The 25,649-nt window shown below is 38.4% G+C and overlaps 1 protein-coding gene across 1 annotated transcript in view; it reads right to left on the bottom strand.

Moving 5' to 3' along the window:
* LOC120539489 (phospholysine phosphohistidine inorganic pyrophosphate phosphatase) overlaps positions 1 to 25,649 on the bottom strand; it is a 291,572-nt gene that overhangs the window by 199,115 nt on the left and 66,808 nt on the right. Inside the window, exon 2 of the mRNA XM_039769598.1 lies at positions 2,125 to 2,312. Within this exon, the coding sequence (XP_039625532.1) occupies positions 2,125 to 2,312 (188 nt within the window). The remainder of the gene's footprint in view (positions 1 to 2,124; positions 2,313 to 25,649) is intronic.

Raw genomic sequence — 25,649 nt, 5'->3', positions numbered from 1 at the left:
ATTTTTCTAGTAGAAGTTATTTCTTCAGATTCATTGTGTACTGTATTTTAATTTACCACATAAAATTGTGTTTAAAAGTAAAGATTTTTTTAATTTTAAAAACTCCTTGTCTGTTCTTGCTGCTTAATGGGGCCAAAGGGTATACAGGTCCATAGGAGAATGAAAAACCCTTAAGACTTACTAAATACATCTACTTTGAAGTACCAAAGGTTTTGATTTAAGGAAATATGCCATTCATCTTTATAGGCATATTTTTTAGGCATACGTGTGATAATGAAACACATTTTTAACATTTTATCATGGATTCCTGGAATGATTATTTTTAAGGCAAGAATATACTTCCTTTTCACTTGTCTGTTCATATAGTTTGTCATGTTGTGGCTGGAGTTATAACAGCTCCAACAAGCTCTGTACACCAAGCTATATTCTGCTTATAAACCTACTTTTGCTTCTGCAATTCAGTTTTTCAGCAGTTAAGTTCCATCTTGGCTTATAACAGACAGATGCTTTCTCACTTCATTTGATTATTTTTTTCCTAAAAAGAGCTTACTTTTCACCTATTACATTCTGTGTTACTATTTTACATAGCTTACAGACACATATTCATGCCAAGTGGCAGTGTAGCGAAAAGAGCACATATGAGTTTCACTGTACTTTGTGCAAATAACAATACATCTGAAGTGAACTGAGTACACCGCATTGTATTTTTAACAAAACCCTTAGATTTTTGAAAAAGCCATGCCACCTGCACAAACAGCAGACTGAAGTGACACAAACCAAATATAAACTTTTTCACTGCATGATACTTTTGCGGAAGATATGTTAATAAAGGAACTTATGACAAAGTATTTGAGTGAGTAAACTCACTGACATTCATGGATACCAGGCAATCTTTAAATACATGGGGAGAACGTTTAAAAATTCATGCAGACCATGGCACTTTGAGGTAGGAATGACAGCTCTGTTCTACCTGGAGAAGCTGGCATAAAAGATGCTCTGTGAGAAGCAGCGGCAGCTGTGGGAGGGGGCACAGACACAGCACTCACTGCTGCTAGAGTCCAACAGCCCTGATGCATAGCTGCCGGCTTGCAGCTGGGGGAAAGAGTGGCACTTGCATTGCCTCTGAACCTGGTTTAGTGGAGTGAGGCAGAGCCGGAAGGCATGCATGAGTGGGCCAAAAGGATAACACAGGTGGGAACTGGGTGGAAACAGCCACTGAAGAAACCAGAAAGTCCTTTTTAGGTCCTCCTCAGTCCACTTAAAGTGATTAATACCATTCATTAGTCTACTCCCCCAATAAAACAATATTCTCTCTCACTGAAGCACACGTGTACATTATCAGTCCAGGGGCAGCAGGAAATAATTTTGCGAAACAGTGAAATAAGTTTCCACACAGTGAAAAAATATAAGGGATCATGTGACTTTTTCAGTTATTATTGCCTAGTTGTCTTCAGAACAGAGACAGCAATTCATATCTGGGTATCAACACTCAAGGATGTCAACAGCAGCGCTTGGTGATGACTTTCCAAAGTGAATCCATGCCCCTAGCCATGAAAAATGCTGTGGAGAAAAATAAGCAATTGAGTAAAGTTCACAGTCTCCTTTTAAAATGGATGGATGTATTGCTTTGTGCTTTCTGTCCTTGTTAAAATGACATGGATACTTTAATTTGCAAGACATGGATCAATACTCAGTAACATTTTTGACTGAAACATAATATTCCCTTTACAAAAGACAGCTGTCCTTACACAGATATTGTAAATATAAATTAACCATTCTCTCAAATTGAAAGATAGTAAACAAATTGACATATCGTTCCCTCTAGTACAGTTAAGCATAAAAAGGAAAAAAATAAACTTCATTAAATATTTTAAAAAGCTAAAAAAAATAATTGAATATGTTTCAGCTGAAGCTTTACAGGACTCTTCTCAAACTGTCAGTATTTACCAATTCTATAAACCATACATTTTAATCCTAAACCAACAGCCCTTAAAATTTTTTGATGCAGATCATCTGTTCATCGTTGGACTGAAATAGAAATCAAAATAAAAATATAAACTATTCTTTCTTGTACTTCAACCATGTAAATTCAGCATTACTGTGAAGAAAAGTAGAAGACATTACCATCATGAACCAGAAGACAAGGTCTTAAACCACGATCATTCAGGATCTGGCAAACAGCAGGTGCAGGAGCAAAAACTTCATTTATAGATATGTCAAATCCTAAATGCTGCAGTTTAGACACAAACTTTTCCCTTGTTGCCTGTGTTTCATTGGTGCAAAATCTAAGTTTTAGACCTGAAGACTTAATCCTGTAAGAAAACAAACAAATGATTATAGAATTCAGCTCACGAAATACAGTCATTAATATTGTACTATTTTTAAAAGATTACATTTATTTTTAAAATATTAGAAGCATATAACGACACTGTACATAATTCAAAATGACAAAACTCAAACTGTATTGCTTTCATTAAATGAATCTACAAAGGACTATATTTTATAAGCATTAGAATTTATTATTATGAATAAAACAGCACATGACAAGAAATCTGCGGTTAAAGGTTTCTTGCTTATTTTGCACCACTGCACACTACTGCCTTCTTTGATGGGTGCACGAAATTGTAACTGCTCTGTATAAAAATAAAAAATCTGCAAAGCATATAGCAGGGTTAATTATGTTGATAAAAACCAAACTGAAAAATACTCGTCAACAACACTTTTTCTGTGATGAAAATGGAACAAAAACTAAATAAAAATGCGTTAATGACGAAAACTAAGACAAATGCTTTTAAAACCATTATTGACAAATACTAAACAAAACAAAAATGTTACAGACAACTGGTCAATGAGCTATGTGAAGCTCTTTGCTCATCTCTGTTAAATATGACGTGGTCCACCAACAAACAATGAGCTTGAATGCAGTGGTGCAATTTTAAAACTTGTATGCATTCTTGTAATCGGCTAACATTAGTTTGGGCACCATCAGGAAATCATCACGTCAGCCAAAATCCTGATCCACTCTGCTCTACTATGTCGGCCAACGTGATTCTCGGGTGAAAAAAACTGTTAAATATCTGGACCAACTATAATTACAATGCTGACGTAAATAAAGCCCAGTGTAGGCCATGTAGAAAGATGCTCACAGGAAAAAAACACCACAAACCTAAAGGGGGGGTAGGGGTTCAAGAGGCGCACCATCCTGAGATTCATGCCAATGTATGTAACATTGTCTAATGGCAGGTTTATACTTCACGTGAGTTGACACATGCGTTTTACGGTTTATACTTGTGCGCGTACTTTACGTAAAGCTGGAAGAATCCACCAGGCGGCATTGCAAGATATTATTATGGTGAGAACAGGTTTGGCTTCACTGTGTTGTGAATTGTCTGGAACACCCATTAAATTCCGAAATCACCTTACCGCAATATCTCTGAAAAGGAAGTTTAATGTGTAAATCCATTAATCCAGGCATGTGTCCATTCCAGTAAGAACTGGGCACGAGGCAGAAACAATCCCTAGATGGGGCATCAGCTCATCGCAAGGTGAAAACAAGCACTCACATACACTAGCGTCATTTTAGTGTCACCAAATCTCCATATCTTTGGAAGGAAACTGGAGCACGCTGTGGAAACCCAGCAGGAAAACATGCAAACGCCAGGCAGAGAATACCAGCGACGTGACTCCCTGCGAGACCGCAGTGTGTAATTATTAACAGTATTCATTATTTAAACAAAATTAATGATTTATCTGTAAAATGTAACATACAGACTTTAATGCATTTCATCAAGAAAGTGATATCAAGTATAAAACTAAGAGAGTTGGAATATCACACATTTAATGTGTTTGGTGTGGTGATCTATTGCTGTTTGCCACTGTTGTCAGGTCAGGAGGAAGCCCGAGAAAAAAAAGACGACACAAAAGATGGTATGCAAGACTTTTTAAATGTACCGTGTCATTACAATCAGGAATATGCGACAGTTGAACATAAAGGCACCACGAATGCATCTGCATTTTGCTTCACCACATCGAACCACTCATCAAACACTGAAGCGCAAACAACGATCCTACTAGGATCCTCATAGAGGCTTTCTGTCACATGTAGATAGTAAACAGAGACTCTGACATCACGTTCCGATTTTTATCACAATGCGCCCCCGACATTTTGCTGGTACTGCAACTTGTGGACGCATTGCATTAATATCTGAGGATGTGCTCAGAGGACGTGTCTGGGAAAGCGTGGCAGCCATGATGCGTGCGTGAACACGTTCTGAGCGTTAAGTATAAACGAACCCTAAGTGAGGACTTGCCCAATGCTAATACTCTTACCACTAGCTCTCGTTCACCCTCCTAATATTAATGCGTCAAGTGCGTTGATTTTAGGTGTGCTGCTAGTAGGGAGGTTACATCAATAGTAAGGTCAGTACTGCACTCTTGCGTGACCGCAAATATACAAATAACTTTGGATGGCACAATAATATGTGAGAAAAATGTGAGTAAAGACTGCAAATGCAAAAGGCTGACAGTGACGATAATACAGCACCGCATCAACACGTCATAAAGAAAAACAACAGAAGTCATGTCTGGCAGTGCTATGTGTTTGAGATGTTCAGCGTTCAACTGGGAAAAATGTGCTTATTAATTAAAAAAAAGCCAACACACAGACACACACACACAGGATTTTGTTATTGCCTGTTATATTCCTTTACGAGTTACTTAAGAAATAGATTCGTGCAGCTTTAAGAGCACAATCACATGCGCTGAGCATCAGTGAGTTCTAACTGTTTTAGCTTGTAGCGTCACACATTTATTACAGTAGATGAAATGACAGGATTTGGGTGTTGGTAATCGCTTTTAATACAGTGTCTTACACTATCTATACTAATAAAAGGCAAAGCACTCACTCACTCACTCACTAATTCTCCAACTTCCCGTGTAGGTAGAAGGCTGAAATTTGGCAGGCTCATTCCTTACAGCTTCCTTACAAAAGTTGGGCAGGTTTCATTTCGAAATTCTACGCGTAATGGTCATAACTGGAAGCTATTTTTCTCCATATACTGTAATGGAGTTGAGCTCGAAAGCCGTGGGGGGCGGAGTTTCATGTGACATCATCACGCCTCCCACGTAATCACGTGAACTGACTGTCAACGCAGTACGTAGAAAACCAGGAAGAGCTCCAAAAAGCGCTCAAGAAAACATGCATTATATAATTGAGAAGGCAGCGAAACAATAAGAACCAAGCGAGTGACATATACAACCATATTCATGAGTGCTCCTACTTCGGAAACAAAGCACAGTGTAAACCTAAAGTTTAAATTAAGTTCATAGACACGCTGCCGCTGGTGTTTGTCATGCCCACAGATAATGCGGGATACAAGTTTAATGAGAGGACGCAGGATATAAACGAGAGTTTTGATCACTTTGTAACTAAGTTAAAATTGTAGGTGAAGGGCTGTGCTTATGCAAATTCCGAGACTGTGTTTGTGGGGATTGACAGTTAAGGCGGGTGGGGAGTCACGTCATCATCTCCCCTCCCATTCACCTCATTTCGCTGTGAGCTGAGCTCTGCAGCTAACGCCGTCTTGAGAAACCAACTTTGTGACGCTGCCACCAAATACTCACAGAAAAAATTCACAAGTTAATAGACACGCTGTCTCTAGAGTTTCTCCACACTGAATCCTCCAGGCACTACTTACAAAAGTTTACATTGACGATTGTGTTACGTTATTTTTAAAATGTTTCCTTTTCTTAGCACAAGCACAGCTGAGAAGCTTTGATGCATGTGTTCCATAACGCCTTAAAAAATCACGCATTTAATCACACTTTGCATTACAAGCAAAGGGGAACTTCTGGCAATGCATGATTTCCTGGTACACCGATTACATTGATCAGCGCTTCCCGATTCACCTTGCACCCCCTTGTTTTGAGAAGAAGTATGAAAAAATATGAGGTTAACACAGAAAAACAGATCATCAATTGAAGCTTTATAAATAATCGATTCGCCATCAATAATTGTTTTGGTAAAGCCATACTCAGTGTAATCCTCCTTCCATTTTATAATTTTTCCGCCACTAGCCATGATTAAATGAACGGTAAAAAAGTAAGAGCGGCGAGGGTGACTTATTCAGGCAGGCAGGCTTACAGCTCAATAGCTCGAATTTGGATATAAGTAGCTTCTATTTAGTCGCCAGAAATATCTTTGGTAGGAAGTTGAATTTAGTCTTTAAATTTCTATGGTAAAGAAAAAGTTATGCAATGATGACTAAATTTAACTATATAAAGCCAAAACTTGTATATATAAAGTCATTCCCAAATATATAAAGTCAAAACTTGATTATATAAAGTCACTGTCGGAATAAATAAAGTCAAAACTTGTTTCTCAATATCCATCCATCCATCCATTTTCTAACCCGCTGAATCCGAACACAGGGTCACGGGGGTCTGCTGGAGCCAATCCCAGCCAACACTGGGTGCAAGGCAGGAACCAATCATGGGCAGGGCACATGCATCATTTTCAAAACATTAACCGAACAGTGTTTTTTTTATTTATTTTTCTGAATACGTTTTTGTTAACTTAGTTCAGTTCAGAGTCGTTTCAATCAATATATTTTGACTTTGACTTTATATATTCAGGAATGAGTGTATACACTCACCTAAAGGATTATTAGGAACACCTGTTCAATTTCTCATTAATGCAATTATCTAATCAACCAATCACATGGCAGTTGCTTCAATGCATTTAGGGGTGTGGTCCTGGTCAAGACAATCTCCTGAACTCCAAACTGAATGTCAGAATGGGAAAGAAAGGTGATTTAAGCAATTTTGAGCGTGGCATTGTTGTTGGTGCCAGATGGGCCGGTCTGAGTATTTCACAATCTGCTCAGTTACTGGGATTTTCACGCACAACCATTTCTACGGTTCACAAAGAATGGTGTGAAAAGGGAAAACCATCCAGTATGCGGAAGTCCTGTGGGCGAAAATGCCTTGTTGATGCTAGAGGTCAGAGGAGAAAGGACCGAATGATTCAAGCTGATAGAAGAGCAACTTTGACTGAAATAACCACTCGTTACAACTGAGGTATGCAGCAAAGCATTTGTGAAGCCACAACACACACAACCTTGAGGCGGATGAGCTACAATAGCAGAAGACCCCACCGGGTACCACTCATCTCCACTACAAATAGGAAAAAGAGGCTACAATTTGCACAAGCTCACAAAAATTGGACAGTTGAAGACTGGAAAAATGTTGCCTGGTCTGATGAGTCTCGATTTCTGTTGAGACATTCAAATGGTAGAGTCAGAATTTGGTGTAAACAGAATGAGAACATGGATCCGTCATGCCTTGTTACCACTGTGCAGGCTGGTGGCGGTGGTGTAATGGTGTGGGGGATGTTTTCTTGGCACACTTTAGGCCCCTTAGTGCCAATTGGGCATCATTTAAATGCCACAGGCTACCTGAGCATTGTTTCTGACCATGTCCATCCCTTCATGACCACCATGTACCCATCCTCTGATGGCTACTTCCAGCAGGATAATGCACCATGTCACAAAGCTTGAATCATTTCAAATTGGTTTCTTGAACATGACAATGAGTTCACTGTACTAAAATGGCCCCCACAGTCACCAGATCTCAACCCAATAGGGCAAGTTTGGGATATGGTGGAACGGGAGTTTCGTGCCCTGGATGTGCATCTCACAAATCTCCATCAACTGCAAGATGCTACCCTATCAATATGGGCCAACATGTCTAAAGAATGCTTTCAGTACCTTGTTGAATCAATGCCACGTAGAATTAAGGCAGTTCTGAAGGCGAAAGGGGGTCAAACACCGTATTAGTATGGTGTTCCTAATAATCCTTTGGGTGAGTGTATACTCCGATGTTTGGCACCCCATAGTATATGTGTGTATGTATACATGTACACATGTATGAACTTTCTTATTTACGGCCCCATCTTCACGAAATTTGGTAGGTGGCTTCCCTGAGCTAACCGAAACCAATGTACATACTTATTTCGGTGGTATGACGCCACTGTCAGCCGCCATATTGAACTTTCCAACGTCACTAATTCTCAAACTTCCCATGTAGGTAGAAGGCTGAAATTTGGCAGGCTCATTCCTTACAGCTTACTTACAAAAGTTAAGCAGGTTTCATTTCGAAATTCTACATGTAATGGTCATAACGGTCAATAACATCCACCATGTTGAACTTTCTTATTTATGGCCCCATCTTCTCGAAATTTGGTAGGCGGGTTCCCTGCAATAACTGAAACCAATGTACATTCTTATTTCGGTGGTTATGATGCCACTGTCAGCCGCCATATTGAAATTTTCAACAGTCTTTGTTACTTATGGGTTACACGGGTTCCCAACGCTAACTGAATCCTACTTACGTACATATATACGTCCATAGCCTGCAGCTCGGTCACCTTGTGAGGTGGCATTGGGTCCCCCATCCCAACGCCTCCCACGTTGTTGGCTGCCTGCCTATATAAGACCGTCCGACGCTCCGGTCTCTACATTCCCTTCCTTGCTTCGCCACAAGATTCACGTCTCCCTACTGATAACTACAGCCTTTTTGTTTAATCCACGGCTTCTCCACTGTTTTATTGTTTGTTTATTACAATTATAGCTATTGTATAGGTATTTTAGACTTACTTTACATTTCTCAGGTACCCATTTCCTTTATCATTCCAACCCCCATTACCATGTCTATCGAGGTGATCACTATTGATCAAAGAACTGTCACTTACCGAGTGGTTTCCATGCCCAGAGATGGCACCTACCTTTTCCATTCTCTTTGTTACATATTGCACGGCCATATCAGGCTCACTCTTGATATCCGGAGGAACATTGTGTCTTATGTATTGAATGACTGGGACAGGTTCAAGGTGTGGACTGATGACGGTACAGGAGATAATTATACTACACAGGAGCACTGGAAGAGTGAAATGCTTAAGCCCTTCACCTATGGTTCTGCATGTGAGTTGATGGCTGCCGCTGAATTGTTCGGTTGTCGCTTTCAAGTGTACCGAAATAGACAAACATTTTACAACTATCGACAATGCCTCTTAAACATTTTAGATTCACAGGTGACGATTTCAGTATTGGACACTGATGTTTATGAATGTTTAAACTCTCAAAAGCTGGATATGATTTTATCGATGAAACCGGTTGTGTGCTTACAACGCTTGACAGATGCCGAATGTCACTTCAACACAACAAGTCCTGCAGTGCAAATACTGTCGTAACTGAAACAAACCATAAAACTCAAACCGATTATGACAGCAGCAATCCAAGCTGTCAGATTTGAGATAAGATTACTGTTCACATGGCCAACTGTAAGTTGCATGCTCAAGAGTAAGCTCAGCGCACAGCTTCGTCATATTACAACCAGAGAGCCGAACTGACAATGTGGTATACAAAGAGATCCTTAACAAATAATTATTGGCATATTTTACCTCAGTTTAAAAAGGTTTAATTTTCTTCTTAATAAAAATTTTAATGCAGTACTTTGATGAGAACAGTCGTAGCAATTAAAAATTGAGGCAAGTTTCAAATGAAGTGGCTTGTCACCATTACTGATGAAATCAGCTTCTTCTTTTGTTAATACTAACATAAAATGTAAGTAGAATTTCAGTGCTTGAATCGTATCTCCCAATTAATACGATATGTACATGTATTGTATGGCAAAACAGCACTGCTTCACTACAGAATATGCAAACACTAAATGTGTGTTATTTGTTTGGTTTTTGGGGGCAAACTAATGTTTATGAGCATAACCACTAAAATTTGAAGAACGTAGTAAACGCACTAATGTCAAATACATTTTTTTGGGGTAAAATCTTATAGCAGCATAATTAAGGCATGTTGAGGGCTAGAAAATTATGATGACAGTATTTAACCATGATCTTTTAGAGTAAATATTTCTAAAGCTACTTTTTATTTTATGTCCAATAATCACTACATGTGGTTTAGTTTATTTAGAGGTTTAGAGGAACAGTATATGCTGTGAATTTTCATATATGAAATAAGATATCCATCTGATTTTGACTGTTTGATGTCATTTGCGTTTACTTTTAGTCCACTAAAACCATTTTTTTTGACTAATATTAATTTACCTTTTGTTGACTAAAACTAGACTGAAACTAACAATACTTAAGTGAATAAAATATGACTAAAACTAAAAATGCAATTTAGTCAGAACATTAAGACTAAAACTAAATCAAAATGTATTGTCAAAATTTGCACTGCATTATGGAATATCATGACAATTTAAAAATTAGTGTTAAAGAATTTCAAAAAGTGTCATATGCAAATCATAGAAAAGCATTAATAAATAACATAACAAAACACGCAAATACGGTAAAAAAATGAAGAGTTCTAGTGTGACCTTTATACACTTCTAGTTTAAGAATCTGTCTTTAATATTTTGAAAAAAACCTTTGTTAATCTGCAACGAACAGTTAGTGGTACTATCAAAAGGGTTTTAAAAAACAGAACCTGAACAGGAATCCAGTTTAAAAAGGGCAGTCACTATTGGTAATGAAGGAAAGCTGTGTGAAAAAGCCCATTTATTGCCAGAAAAGGTACAGTCATGTGAAAACATTAGGACACCCTTTGAAAGCATGTGGTTTTTTGTAACATTTTTAATAAATGGTTATTTCATCTCCGTTTCAACAATACAGAGAGATTAAAGTAATCCAACTAAACAAAGAAAACTGAAGAAAAGTCTTTTCAAGATCTTCTGTAAATGTCATTCTACAAAATGCCTATTCTAACTGAGGAAAAAGATAGGACACCCTCACATGTATTCCCTCTTAAATTGGCTCAGATCTCATACAGGTATATCACACCAGGTGCACATAATTAGTAGATCGTTACTCTGCATGTTGAATGAGGCTTGCCCTATTTAAACCTCAGACATTTAGTTTGGTGTGCTCCTGACTGTTGAAGTGAGAGTGAGCACCATGGTGAGAACAAAAGAGCTGTCAGAGGACTTCAGAAAAAAGATTGTAGCAGCCTATGAGTCTGGGAAGGGATTTAAAAAGATCTCAAAAGATTTTGAAATCAGCCATTCCACTGTCCGGAAGATAGTCTACAAGTGGAGGGCTTTCAAAACAACTGCCAACATGCCCAGGACTGGTCGCCCCAGCAAGTTCACCCCAAGAGCAGACCGCAAGATGCTAAAAGAGGTCTCCAAAACCCTAAAGTGTCATCTCGAGAACTACAGCAGGCTCTGGCTACTGTTGATGTAGAAGTACATGCCTCTACAATCAGAAAGAGACTGTACAAGTTTAACTTGCATGGGAGGTGTGCAAGGAGGAAACCTTTGCTTTCCAAGAGAAACATCGAGGCCAGACTGACATTTGCCAGAGATAAAGTTGACAAAGACCAGGACTTCTGGAATAATGTTCTTTGGACAGATGAGTCCAAAATTGAATTATTTGGACACAACAGCAGAGGACATGTTTGGCGTAAACCAAACACAGCATTCCAAGAAAAGAACCTCATACCAACTGTGAAGCATGGAGGTGGAAGTGTCATGGTTTGGGGCTGCTTTGCTGCAGCAGGACCTGGTCAGCTCACCATCATAGAATCCACGATGAATTCTACTGTGTATCAGAAGGTGCTTGAAGAACATGTGAGACCATCAGTTAGAAAATTAAAGCTGAAGCGGAACTGGACCATGCAACATGACAATGACCCAAAACATACTAGTAAATCAACCAAAGATTGGCTGAAAAAGAAGAAATGGAGAGTCCTGGAATGGCCAAGTCAAAGTCCAGATTTGAATCCCATTGAGATGCTGTGGGGTGACTTGAAAAGGGCTGTACGTGCAAGAAACCCTCAAACATCTCACAGCTGAAAGAGTTCTGCATTGAGGAGTGGGGTAAAATTTCCTCAGACCGATGTCGAAGACTGGTAGATGGCTACAAGAACCGTCTCACTGCAGTTATTTCAGCCAAAGGAGGTAACACTCGCTATTAGGGGCAAGGGTGTCCTATCTTTTTCCTCAGTTAGAATAGGCATTTTTGTAGAATGACATTTACAGAAGATCTTGAAAAGACTTTTCTTCAGTTTTCTTTGTTTAGTTGGATTACTTTAATCTCTCTGTATTATTGAAACGGAGATGAAATAACCATTTATTAAAAATGTTACAAAAAACCACATGCTTTCAAAGGGTGTCCTAATGTTTTCACATGACTGTATATTAGATTAGATAAGATTAGATCTTTAGTGACGCATACACTGCAAAGCGTCATTAATTTCTTGCACCACACAGTTGTGATGATGTATAAATAAATACAGTAAATAAATAAAAGTAGTATAAGATAAATGTAAAAAACATACATAAATATGTCTCTCTATTATAAAAAAAAAATCGTGGCACGAGACGAGACTTTTTCAAAGAGACAACACAAGACATTTTCAGAGAGATAATTTCATGAGCCGCGAGACGAGACTTTGTACCAAGAGATAAATTGAAAACCTAACAGGTTACGAGACATTTTCACAGAGATAATTTCATGTGCCACGAGACAAGACTTTGTGCCAAGAGATGAACTGAAAACCTAACAGGTCCAAGCGGAGGTGGAAATAAAGAAAAACAGTAGAAGAAGAAAGAAGAGTAGAAGACAATGTAGATTGTTGTAAAGAGGTTCAAAAACATTGGCTCGATACATATGCAGAGCAGTTTAGAGATTATGAAAGTACTAAAATTCAAAAGTCCCAAAAAACTCACATTAAAGATCGCATTAGTGGTAACAAATGGAAATTATTATTCGGTGAAATAACGAAACAGCAAAAAGAGATGAATATATGGACATAGGTGATATCATAGAAGTATGCAGATATTGGTCGGCTTTAAAGTTTAAGTAAGAGACTTCTAGATCATCCAATTCATGTTGCCATCAGGGAAAAGTAGTGTTTCTTTCCAATTAAGAGGCGTATCCGCGTGAAATAAAAGATTTGTTATTTGGTGAAAGTGAAATCCACAAACACTACAAGCAAAATATCCGAATCTACAATAATCTGTTCGCGTTTGCATCATACAATGCTCAAAATGTAGATTTACATGATTCAGGACCATACACTATTACAATCTGTGGTCCCGCAACAATGAAAGCTACTACAAGTTTAATTTTAAAGAAACCACAAGTATTTATGATCACAGAGAAGTGATCTAACATAGAATTGAAAGAGTTGAACAATCAGACGTATTAGTAATTCTACAGCCAATAATCGATACAAATCCGTATGTCCAAAAGTATCTCATTTTACATGAAATTTATCTGAAAAACATGGACAAAGAAGTTTTCTTTGATTTCTATATGAATCCGAAAGATCACGCTTGCATATATAATAAACCAACATGTGATGAATTGTCAGCGATAATAGTTTCGAAAGACGGCGATATCAAAAAAAGAGTTGATATTCGTGTTTATCCAAAAGCACAGCACGATTCATCGCAAGTGGCAGATCTGGGAAATGGCTAGCGCATAGGGCCTGTACAGAGGTTGGTGAGCAAAGCGAGTAGGGAGCAGAGCCCCCTAGTAAGAATTAAAAAAAAATAAAGTACAGTATAATTAAACATACAGTTGTGCTTGAAAGTTTGTGAACCCTTTAGAATTTTCTATATTTCTGCATAAATATAACCTAAAACATCATCAGATTTTTCACTCAAATCCTAAAAGTAGATAAAGAGAAATCAGTTAAACAAATGAGACAAAAATATTACACTTGTTCATTTATTTATTGAGGAAAATGATCGAATATTACATATTTGTGAGTGGCAAAAGTATGTGAACCTCTAGGATTAGCAGTTAGTTTGAAGGTGAAATTAGAGTCAGGTGTTTTCAATCAATGGGATGACAATCAGGTGTGAGTGGGCACCCTGTGTTATTTAAAGAACAGGGATCTATCAAAGTCTGCTCTTCACAACACATTTGTGGAAGTGTATCATGGCACGAACAAAAGAGATTTCTGAGGACCTCAGAAAAAGAGTTGTTGACGCTTACCATGCTGAAAAAGGTTACAAAACTATCTCTAAAGAGTCTGGACTCCACCAATCCACAGTCAGACAGATTGTGTACAAATGAAGGAAATTCAAGACCATTGTTACCCTCCCCAGGGGTGGTCGACCAACAAAGATCACTCCAAGAGCAAGGTGTGTAATAGTCGACGAGGTCACAAAGGACCCCAGGGTAGTTTCTAAGCAACTGAAGGCCTCTCTCACATTGGCTAATGTTCATGTTCATGAGTCCACCATCAGGAGAACACTGAACAACAATGGTGTGCATGGCAGGGTTGCAAGGAGAAAGCCACTGCTCTCCAAAATAAACATTGCTGCTCATCTGCAGTTTTATGGATGGATGTGACCAAAATAGAACTTTTTGGTTTAAATGAAAAGTGTTATGTTTGGAGAAAGGAAAACACTGCATTCCAGCATAAGAACCTTATCCCATCTGTGAAACATGGTGGTGGTAGTATCATGGTTTAGGCCTGTTTTGCTGCATCTGGGCCAGGACAGCATGCCTTCATTGATGGAACAATGAATTCTGAATGATATCAGAGAATTCTAAAGGAAAATGTCAGGACATCTGTCCATGAACTGAATCTCAAGAGAAGGTGGATCATGCAGCAAGACAAGACCCTAAGCACACAATTCGTTCTAACAAAAAATGGTTAAAGAAGAATAAAGTTAATGTTTTGGAGTGGCCAAGTCAAAGTCCTGACCTTAATCCAATAGAAATGTTGTGGAAGGACCCGAAGTGAGCAGTTAATGTGATGAAACCCACCTTCAGTACGGAGGAACTGGCTAAAATTCCTCCAAGCCAGTGTGCAGGAATGATTAAAAGTTACGTTTAAACGTTTAGTTGCAGTTATTGCTGCAAAGGGGGGTCACACCAGATACTGAAAGCAAAGGTTAACATACTTTTGCCACCCACAAATATGTAATATTCAATTATTTTCCTTAATAAATAAATGACCAAGTATAATATTTTTGTCTCATTTGTTTAACTGGTTTCTCTTTATCTACTTTTAGGACTTGAGTGAAAATCTGATGATGTTTTAGGTCATATTTATGCAGAAATTCTAAAGGGTTCACAAACTTTCAAGCACAACTGTAAATCAGTAGGTAGGTACAGTACACTGTTCAGGGTAGATAGGATCAGGTTACTGAGAGTTCAGCAACCTTATGACCTGGTGGAAGAAGGTGTTCCTGAAGCGGGTAAAGAAGTGGCGAGGATCCAGTGGTGCTTCCAGAAGGCAGAAGTGAAAACTGGGAATGAACTGGGTGGCTTACATCACAGATGATTAATTCAGCTCTCCTCAGACATGTGGTTTAGCAGATGGTATGAAGCAGTGGAAGGACAGTCCCAGTGATTTTAGAAGCTGTATGAACAGTCTTTGGGGCAGAGTTTGCTCTCCTGGCAAGTCAAGCAACCAAACCACGCCATGATGCATCCAGTCGGGATACTTTCAATAGTGTAGCAGTAAAAGTTCAGTGGCATTTTGGTTCCCGCCCCAAAGCCAGGATAAACCAGAGGGTGTGTGAAACATCTAATACCTGAAAATGTATGTATACATACTTAACTACCCAGCCAGTTGTGTAAACATGAGGGGTAAATCTTGTGTTCTGTGGCAAGAAGTTTCATGACCAATTGACAAGAAACCTAAATGAAATAACTGTCATACTGATACCTAGAAAACTAAAAGACCAACAATATGACAATTCTATAGAGTGATGGAGATAGCTAGGTATAATGGCAGATGTGTTGGTTGCACAGAAAAAAAAATAATTTCAGCCTCAAAATCCACTGAAGGTGCAAAAAATGTTTAAAGTTGTATTGTGCATTAGGACATCAAGCAAAAAGCTGAATGTTTATGCAAAAAAGACAAAGTGACATGCTAAAAATGAATATATTCTAAATAAACTATGAATGCTAAGAAAACTTTAATAAAGAAAAGGACTGAGTTTACCAAATTAAACGGTATCAGAAAAGTACATTAATAAAAACATAAAGGAGCCACAACTCTGACATTAAAGGAATATAATATATTAAATTCAATAGGACAGTGCACATATTTTTATAAAAACTGTAGTATAAGTAGTAATATTATCATGTGAATGAATTATAGTTAAACTTTTATTAACATGATTGGCCTACATGCAACACATTGCCTTCTCTCTGGCTCCTTGTTAAACAGTACAGGCTATACACAGTCATGGCCAAAATAATTTGGCACCCCTGGAATTTTCCCAGAAAATGCACCATTTCTTCCAGAAAATTGTTGCAATTACAAATGTTTTGGTATACACAAGTTTATTTCCTTTATGTGCATTGGAACAACACAAAAAACAAGAGAAAAAAAGCCAAATCTGACATCATTTCACACAAAACTCAAAAACCGGGCTGGACAAAATTATTGGCACCCTCAACTTAATATTTGGTTGCACGCCCTTTGGGAAAAATAACTGAAATCAAGCGCTTCCTATAACCATCAACAAGCTTGTTACACGTCTCAACTGGAATTTCTGACCACTCTGATGCAAACTGCTCAAGGTCTCTCAGATTTGAAGGGCGCCTTCTCCCAACAGCAATTTTGAGATCTCTCCATAAGTGTTCAATCGGATTTAGATCCGGACTCATTGCGGGCCACTTTAGAACTCTCCAGCGCTTTGTCTGCAACCATTTCTGGGTGGTTTTAGAGGTATGTTTGAGGTCATTGTCCTGCTGAAACACCCATGACCTCTGACGCAGACCCTGCTTTCTGACACTGGGCCCTACATTGCGCCCCAATATCTTTTGGTAGTCTTCAGATTTCATGATGTCTTGCACACAGTCAAGGCATCCAGTGCCAGAGGCAGCAAAACATCCCCAAAACATCTTAGAACCGCCACCATTTGACTGTAGGTACTCTGTTCTTTTCTTTGTAGGCCTCATTCTGTTTTCTGCAAACAGTAGAATGATGAGCTTTACCAAAAAGCTCTACCTTGGTCTCATCTGTCCACAAGACGTTCGCCCAGAAGGATTTTGGCTTCCTCAAGTACATTTTGGCAAACTCCAGTCTGGCTTTTTTATCTTTCTGTGTCACCAGTGGGGTCCTCCTGGCTCTCCTGCCATAGCGTTTCATTTAGTTCAGATGTCGACGGATAGTTCGAGCTGACACTGTTGCACCCTGAGTCTGCAGAATAGCTTGAATATATTTTGAAGTTGATTGGGGCTGTTTATCCACCATTCGAACTATCCTTCATTGCAGTCTTTTATCAATTTTTCTCTTCCGTCCACGTCCAGGGAGATTAGCTACAGTGCCATGTGTTGTGAACTTCTTGATTATGTTGCGCACAGTGGACAAAGGAACATGAAGATCTCTGGAGATGGACTTATAGCCTTGAGATTGTTGATATTTTTCCACAATTTTTGTTCTCAAGTCCTCAGACAATTCTCTGCTCTTCTTTCTGTTCTCCTTGCTTTGTGTGGCACACTCAGACACACAACACAAAGATTGAGTCAACTTATCTCCATTTTAACTGGCTTCAGGTGTGATTGCTATATTGCCAGCACCCGTTTCTTGCTACAGGTGCGTTCAAATGAGCTTGAAATAAAACGATTTACCCACAATTTTGAAAAGCTGCCAATAATTTTGTCCGGCCCATTTTTGAAATTTGTGTGAAATTATGTCAGATTTGGCTTTTTTCTCTATTTTTTTGTGTTGTTCCAATGCACATTTAGGAAATAAACATGTGTATACCAAAACATTTGTAATTGCAACAATTTTCTGGGAAAATTCAAGAGGTGCTGATAATTTCGGCCAAGACTGTATGTTCTTCTTGCCACTGACAGAAAGTTATTTTTTTCCAAACATTCATAAACCACTGCATATATAATTTACAATAGTACTGTTCACTGTCAAAGAAAAATGCAAAAAAATAATGAATGCAAATTATACTGCAATTTATACGAAAGCACATGCTACTACATAGGTGTGGTCAATGAGGTAAATAAGATCCCATCATGATTAAGATATTGTATGGAAATGTTAGGAAAAGCTAGTTGTTCATTATGTTGGATACTATAGCACGAAGATGACAACTCAGATATTTTGTGAGAGAATTGATTTTTAAGGTACAGTATGCTTGGCCAGAGATTGAGGGAACGCTTGACTTGGTGATGCTGCATAACAAACTAGGTGACTTGAGCAAGGAAGAAATAGAGAAAGCCACCATAAAAAGTACAAATTCCTCCACAGTTATACATTGATCCAAGATACAATGATAAACATATATTGGATCTCAGCTCAACTGAGCACTCAGAACAGTGACAGTGTCTTCATTCAAAATGGTACAGTCTCTATCCAATACATATCTAGAGACCTGTACAATTTATGAAACAATGTACTTACCTACTAAGGCATTTATCATAGTTACAGTATATCCCAGGGGTGGCGAACCTAGAGTGCCGCAGTGGATGCAAGTTTTCATTCTTACCATCTTCTTAATTAGTGAAGTTTTTGCTGCTGATTACTTTTTTTTTTAATTAAATTGACTCAGGCCCCATAGTTGTTTCTTTTTCTTTAATTAGCAGCCAAACAATAATGCGACACAAAACAAGCCACCATATGACCAGCTCCCCTGTGCCCATTACACAATATCTGAAATTAAAGAGGGGTGATGGTCTTGGTAAGGTGGATCTCTCAGGTCACCAAAACATTTTGACGGTGCTCTTAGAAAGAACAGAAAAACAACAGTTTTTGAAATGTGTGCTGTGGCAGAATGAGAGCAGCAACAAGCCATGGAATTAAATAACGGGTGTAATTAACAGCAAGAATTTGCTTCTCATTAAGAAAGTGATTGGAGTGAAATTGGTTGGAGTTTGATGCCCCAGTTTAGCTGGTCATCTGTTAGCTTGTTTCACATCTAATTTCTGCTTGGCTGTCGTTTAATGAAGAAAGGAATCAATTCTGAGGGCTGAAATCTTCTAACAGGGCTATTAAAGTGATGGGGAAAAAGTTAATTAGCAGTGAAAACTGGTCACTGATTAGGAAAAGGGTTAGAATGAAAACCTGTAGCCACTGCGACACTCCAGGTCTGGTTCCTCATGTATAACGCCGTGCATAGAACTCAAACTATAACATGACGTACGCACTAAAGCAGGAATGTGCGTACCTACTGAAAAATCCAGATGCAGGAATCTGTGCGCACGCAAACTTCCACGTTCTTCCGCTACATAAATCCTGATCAGCGTGAAAAGTAATGCACGCGCCTGCTGTCCCGGCCCAAATCCTCCCAGAATTACGCCTCTTTGAATATGTAAATCAATATAAATAGCGCTTAAGCTCAGCGTTCTGTGAAAAGACGATGGCAAAACCACAAGGAAAAATAGAACAATTTCAGCAAATACCAAGTGGAGGCAAAGAAAAAGGTAGCATTTGTTGGTTTAAACAGTGGAATAAACAAGAAAAGGAAGCTGATCGAGTGACATAGCGTGTCAAAGAAAGTTGAAAGCTCAAGTTCACAAAGTCGCACAGTGCCCAAAATAAAAAATAAGTTGTCACATATCAAAATCGCAGTGAAAAGTTGAGTCGTAGCCCACTGTCTGAGTGTCATATGAAAGCTTATTAGGGTACAGAGAAAAACAAAAGGCACACAGTGGGGAAAAAGCACAAAATCTCAACTTTAATCTCGAAATTTCCACTTTAATCACATAGTTTATTTGTCATTTAAGTAGAACATCATAAACTTAATCTTAAAATCGTTTAATATTCTAGTTTCTCAAATCCCATTGTAACTAAAGTAGCACGTTAAATGCTTTGTTTTGTATTTGATCTTCTATGTGCTCTGTGTGTGTGAATCACTACTTGCTTCTTAAACTGGATTTCTCTTCCTCCAACAGGACACAGAATCCATTACATTCGTGATATTACAGCTCTATGAATAACTAAAATAATGAGATGTATACGTGATATCATTTTCATGATAGGAATTAAAGCATGTCATTAAACATTGGAACACAGTGATTGTGCGCGACCTTCGATGAAATAATTTATATACAGAAGTACTGTCTCTTTCAAACGTACTAACCTCCAATTCCTGCCCTTCCTTTTCTATCTCCAAATATCCAATCACCACACAATCAGCTCTGTAATAGACGTTAAGCCATCTGTAAGCTTAGAACGCCGATTCTTCAAAACTTTAAGGAACATTGAAATATCTTCATAGTACATGTTTGATCATTTTATCCTTCACGCCAGTCCCAGTGCGAGGCAGGAACAATCCGTAAACGGAGCGCCAGATCCTTGCTAGCGTAGCGACACATGTCCTTTAATTATTAACAACTAGCAGAATACCCGCGCTCGCAGCGGAGAAGTAGTGTGTTAAAGAAGTTATGAAAAAGAAAAGCAAACATTTTAAAAATAACGTAAGATGATTGTTAATGTAATTGTTTTGTCATTGATATGAGTGTTGTTGTCATCTATCTATTTATATTATATATATATATATATATATATATATATAGCAAAATACCTGCGATTGGCAGCGGAGAAGTAAAAAGAAAAGGAAACATTTTAATAATAACGTAACATGATTGACAATGTAATTGTTTTGTCATTGTCATGAGTGTTGCTGGCATATATATATATATATATATATATATATATATATATATATATATATATATATATATATATATATATATACACATATATATATAGTTATATATATACATATACACACATACATATACATATACATATATACACATACTGTATATATACACACACACATATATACATACTGTATATACAACATATACATATCTACATATATACTGTATATACACATATATATATACAAATCTACATATATATATATTAGGTGGGACTCGATTAAAAAATTAATCCAATTAATTAGAGGCTGTGTAAGAATTAATCTTGATTAATCGTATGTAATCGACACGAAATTTGCCCCAAATCGCAAATTTTTTTTTTAATTTAAAACGGTTTTAGTGGGCTTACAGAATCAAATAATAGACATGGACATGAATATTGTAAACTGAAGCTGTTTTAATTTCTGAAAAAAAAGCTTTTAAACTGCATTTGAATTCAAAACAGAAACAAAAATATCATCCCTGGTTAAAATTGGGCAGACTTAAAAATAAAGTGGTAGTTTAAGTACTTTAAGTACATTTTCAGAATAGTATTGTCTTTAAATAATAATAACCAAAATTTCAACATAAAGTGCAGTTTTTCTTCTTAAAAAATAAGTCAGAAACATAAAAGGTAATTTGACCAGCTTACTCTTTAAACTCTGAGTAACATTAGCCAAAATTATTTTGTACATTAGGCTAAAACAGTGTGATCATTGAACATTTTGTAATTAGATGTATTTAGAATTACTAACGGTCACGGAAGTCCAATGATCCCCAGTAAGAGCCACAAAGTCCGCTTTCTGTAATGCATCTAATTTTGCTTGCTTTTCAGTGTGCACAAAACCATGCTTTTATCAAGGCTTCTCGGGTAGTCGAAATGATCAGTCGTAGGAACGCTTTATTCCGACTCTAACATTTTTGTAGCTGTGATGTGTGCATCAGTGTAATGGATGTACCAGGAAATCATGCATTGACAAAAGTTCCGTTTGCTTGGAATTGAAAGTGTGATTAAATCGTTATTTTTAACGCTTATGGAGTACATGCATCGAAGCTTCTCAGCTGTGCTTGTGCTAAGAAAGGGAAAATTTTAAAAATAGCGTAACATGATTCTGTTAACCTAATATTTTTCATACGTCCCAAACCAAGGAGATCGAAGGTAAAATGAATCGGTAGCGCGCACATAGTCAGTACACCCCTCTCGAATCGAACCTCGAATGTCGGCGTTAGAGGCTTAAGACTCTACAATTAGCCACAGCGTGTGGCTTGTCTATGCTAAAGTATGTATTGTAGATCGGGTATATATATACATTTATATATATACCCGTATACCAGTGGAGAAGTAGAAGTTATGAAAAGAAAAGGGAACATTTTAAAAATAACGTAACATGATTGTCAATATACAGTAATTGTTTTGTGAGTGTTATTGAATGTTGCTGTCATCAAGGATTTGATTATCATTATTTCTTTCAATCAGGCTCGTATTTGTAGGATGTGTTCAAGTTACATTCCGTGTTTGTCAATCGTTGTAAAGATAAGAGGTTTCATTCATCGATTAGTTCCTTACTGCATCAATAAACAGCTCGTCTTCCTTTTTATCTGTGATGTGACAAACTGCATGCACGGGTTTTTTTTACACTGTCTTCCTTTAGCAGGACATTCACTTTTTCCACCGTGTGCTTTGTTTCGCAGTAGCTGCACTTATGAATATGATTGTATGTATAAGGCGCTTCATATTTTTTGCTGCCTTCTCAATTGTGTAATTCGGTTTTTGTTCAGCACTCTTTGGAACTGTTGCTTTTGTCTGCGCATTGCGTCAGTTCACGTGAGCCGCTTGGTGTTCTTGCATCGAAGGTTCCCAGCTGTACTGGTGCCATCTCGTGTAATGTCAGCTAAGACCCGGCACTTAAAAGTTTCTCTCGCAGTTTCAATGAGTTTGTGCCAAACACCACCCTGACCATCTCATCTTCCTCTGCATAAGCACAGTCCTTCACCCGTGAACATTTACCGGCAGTGTTTGTATTGGATTGCGCTGATGGACGGCCTTATATGGGCAGGCACTAAATTACAAACGCTAGTGGCAGCCTGTCTATGAACTTAATTTAATATAAACTTACGGTTCACGCCGTGCTTTGTTTCCGCAGTAGCTGTACTTATGAATATGCTTGTATGCATCATTTGCTTCATAATGTTTTTCTGCCTTCTCAATTGTGAAATGGCGTTTTGTGCTCATCGCTGTTTGGAGTTCTTCCTTGTTCTCTACGTACTTACGTAGGAGGCGTGATGATGTCACACGAAACTCCCCCCACGGCCATCTCCAACTCAAGACTCCATTACATTATATGGGGAAAAATAGGTTCCAGTTATGACCCTTATGCGTAGAATTTCGAAATGAAACCTGCCCAACTTTTGTAAGTAAGCTGTAAGGAATAAGCCTGCCAAATTTCAGCCTTCTACCTACACGGGAAGTTGGAGAATTAGTGATGAGTGTGTGAGTGAGTGAGTGAGGGCTTTGCCTTTTATTAGTATAGATATAGATTACTAGCAAAATACCCGCGCTTCGCAGCGGAGAAGTAGTGCGTTAAAGAAGTTATGAAAAAGAAAAGGAAACATTTTAAAAATAACATAACCTGATTGTCAATGTAATTGTTTTGTGACTGTTATGAGTGTTGCTGTCATCAAGGATTTGCTTATCATTATTTCTTTCAATCAGGTTCGTATTTGGAGGTCAACCGTTGTAAAGATAACAGGTTTCATTCATCGAAGTGTTCACTACCCAAATTGCTAAAGGCAAGGAGGCACGGTTTTGAACGAAAAGGGAGAAGACAGCGAAGGAGTGGAAAAGTGAGAAGAAAAACTGTTTAAATAAAGAGCTGGGAAGGTGAATAGAAACAAGCAGCCAGCGGTAAAGCAAGGAAGACTCCATAATAAGGGCGGCTGGGTGCACATAGAAGGTGTAACAATAGGATTGTTAAGCCTTATGATAATGTTCCCGCACGGAGGAACGTGTGTCTCTCTAAACCCTCCGTGCGGGAACATTATCATAAGGCTTAACAATCCTATTGTTACAGAAGGGGTGCTTGCTAATCTAAAAGGGATATTCGGACCTCACGGCTTTAGTTGTCTGTTATGGAGCGGGCGTTTGATTTATAATATATAGCAAAATACCCGCACTTCGCAGCGGAAGCGTAGTAGTGTGTTAAAGAAGTTATGAAAAAGAAAAGGAAACATTTTAAAAATAACGGAACTCAGTGGCGGACCATGCATTTCACACCTAGGCCTTCAGTAGTGCTCCGTCTGAATCAACCCACCCCTCAAAAACTAATTTATGGTTATAAAAACCATCTTAATATGCAGAAATACAGTATAAAGAGCCGTTGGATTGCAGATAGATAACTCCTGTAGCCACAATAAATGCCTTTATTGAACAGACAAACCAGGGGTGAACAAGTTCCTTTCTACTGCAGCTACAGCCGCAACACACATAAAAAACATCAATAATAACTCATAAACTTGCAATATTATTTAGGAAAATCGCAACATTTTACTCACCAAAAATTCGAATTATTTGTAAACAAAATCCATCCTCCTCTCTTTCCTCAAAAACAGTTCAATTACTCTGTCGTACAGATTATCCGTGCACTTCAGTTCCATCAAAAAGTCCCTTTCTATCGCCATCGAAGCTAATGCTGAAAGTCGAACCTGCCCTGTCGTATTTCTGGCATAAGTTTTAATTCACTTTAGGGCTGAAAATGTCCGCTCGACAGAAGCAGTGTACACGGGAATGGTCACCGCCAAATATACCAATTTGAACAGCTGCCCCATGCTCTTATTCCGATTTTTCAGATGAAGGAAGTCAATGAGATCAGTGGGAGATTTTCCTGCAAAATCATCCATGGAATACATTACAGTCAGTCCTGTTTTTAGCCGAGACAGATCAAAAACTGCTCCGTGGCTCTTGTGTTAAACTGGAGAAGGCTGCATGCGGGAAATTTTTCTTGTATTCCAGAAACTTCTGGGGGTTGAGGAGTGTGACAAACATCAGGTTTTCATGGTCTTGAAATCTGGTCTGCGTCTGGCAAATAATATTGTCCAGAATCCTGCCATGGAGTTGGCGAGGATCTTGAGCTTGGAGTGCCTGCGGTGGGCTCAGTGACCTCGTAGAGTTCCTCATATTGGCTTCTATCCAATCAATGGGTCTGAATACAGTGATGTTGCCGTATGTCTGCTAGAGGGCCCTACTGACACCAACTCAAAATGTGATTGGTTGAAGCAACAGGTTAATCAACATTTAGTCTGTGTTAGAGTGCCTGCACAACGGATTGTGAAGGCCTCTTTACCTGGCAACAAATGATGGCTGAAATGTGATTGGTTAAATGCTTTAATACGAAAATACATGTCTGGAAGCAGCACAACCTTCAGAAAAGCTATTAAAGGAAGTGGACAGACTATTTGGAATTAGTATTAATGGACAAAATATAATTAACCTCAGTTTGTGATTAAGATATTTTTTAGGCCAGCAGAGAAGGCCAGGTCTTTAGCATCGAGGCTTTATCCCCTGCATCGTCTCATTAAACTTGTATCCCGCGAATATCTTGTGTGATCTTGCGATGCCCACGGCTTTATTTAATTATTTAATTTTAGCTCAGGCCCGGCACTTAAAAGTTTCTCCCGCACTTTCACTGAGGGAGGGTTTCCGCAGTAGCTGCACTTATGAATATGCTAAGCACATTTCCTTCACCCGCGGAATATTTACCTTATATGGGCAGGCACTCAATTACGTGGGAGGCGTGATGAAGCGAGATGCAACTCCGCCTCACACGGCGACCATCTTGCAGGCTATTACAGTATATGGACGAAAGTAGGTTCCAGTTATGACCATTACACGTAGAATTTCCAACTTTTGTAAGTAAGCTGTAAGGAATAAGCCTGCCAAATTTCAGCCTTCTACCTACATTGGGAAGTTGGAGAATTAGTGATGAGTGAGTCAGTGAGTGAG

This window comes from Polypterus senegalus, chromosome 1 (genome assembly GCF_016835505.1).
Source record: "Polypterus senegalus isolate Bchr_013 chromosome 1, ASM1683550v1, whole genome shotgun sequence".
Classification (NCBI taxonomy): Eukaryota; Metazoa; Chordata; class Cladistia; order Polypteriformes; family Polypteridae; genus Polypterus; species Polypterus senegalus.
The sequence above is the reverse complement of the archived record's forward strand: the minus strand, read 5'-3'. Positions and strand labels throughout refer to the sequence as shown.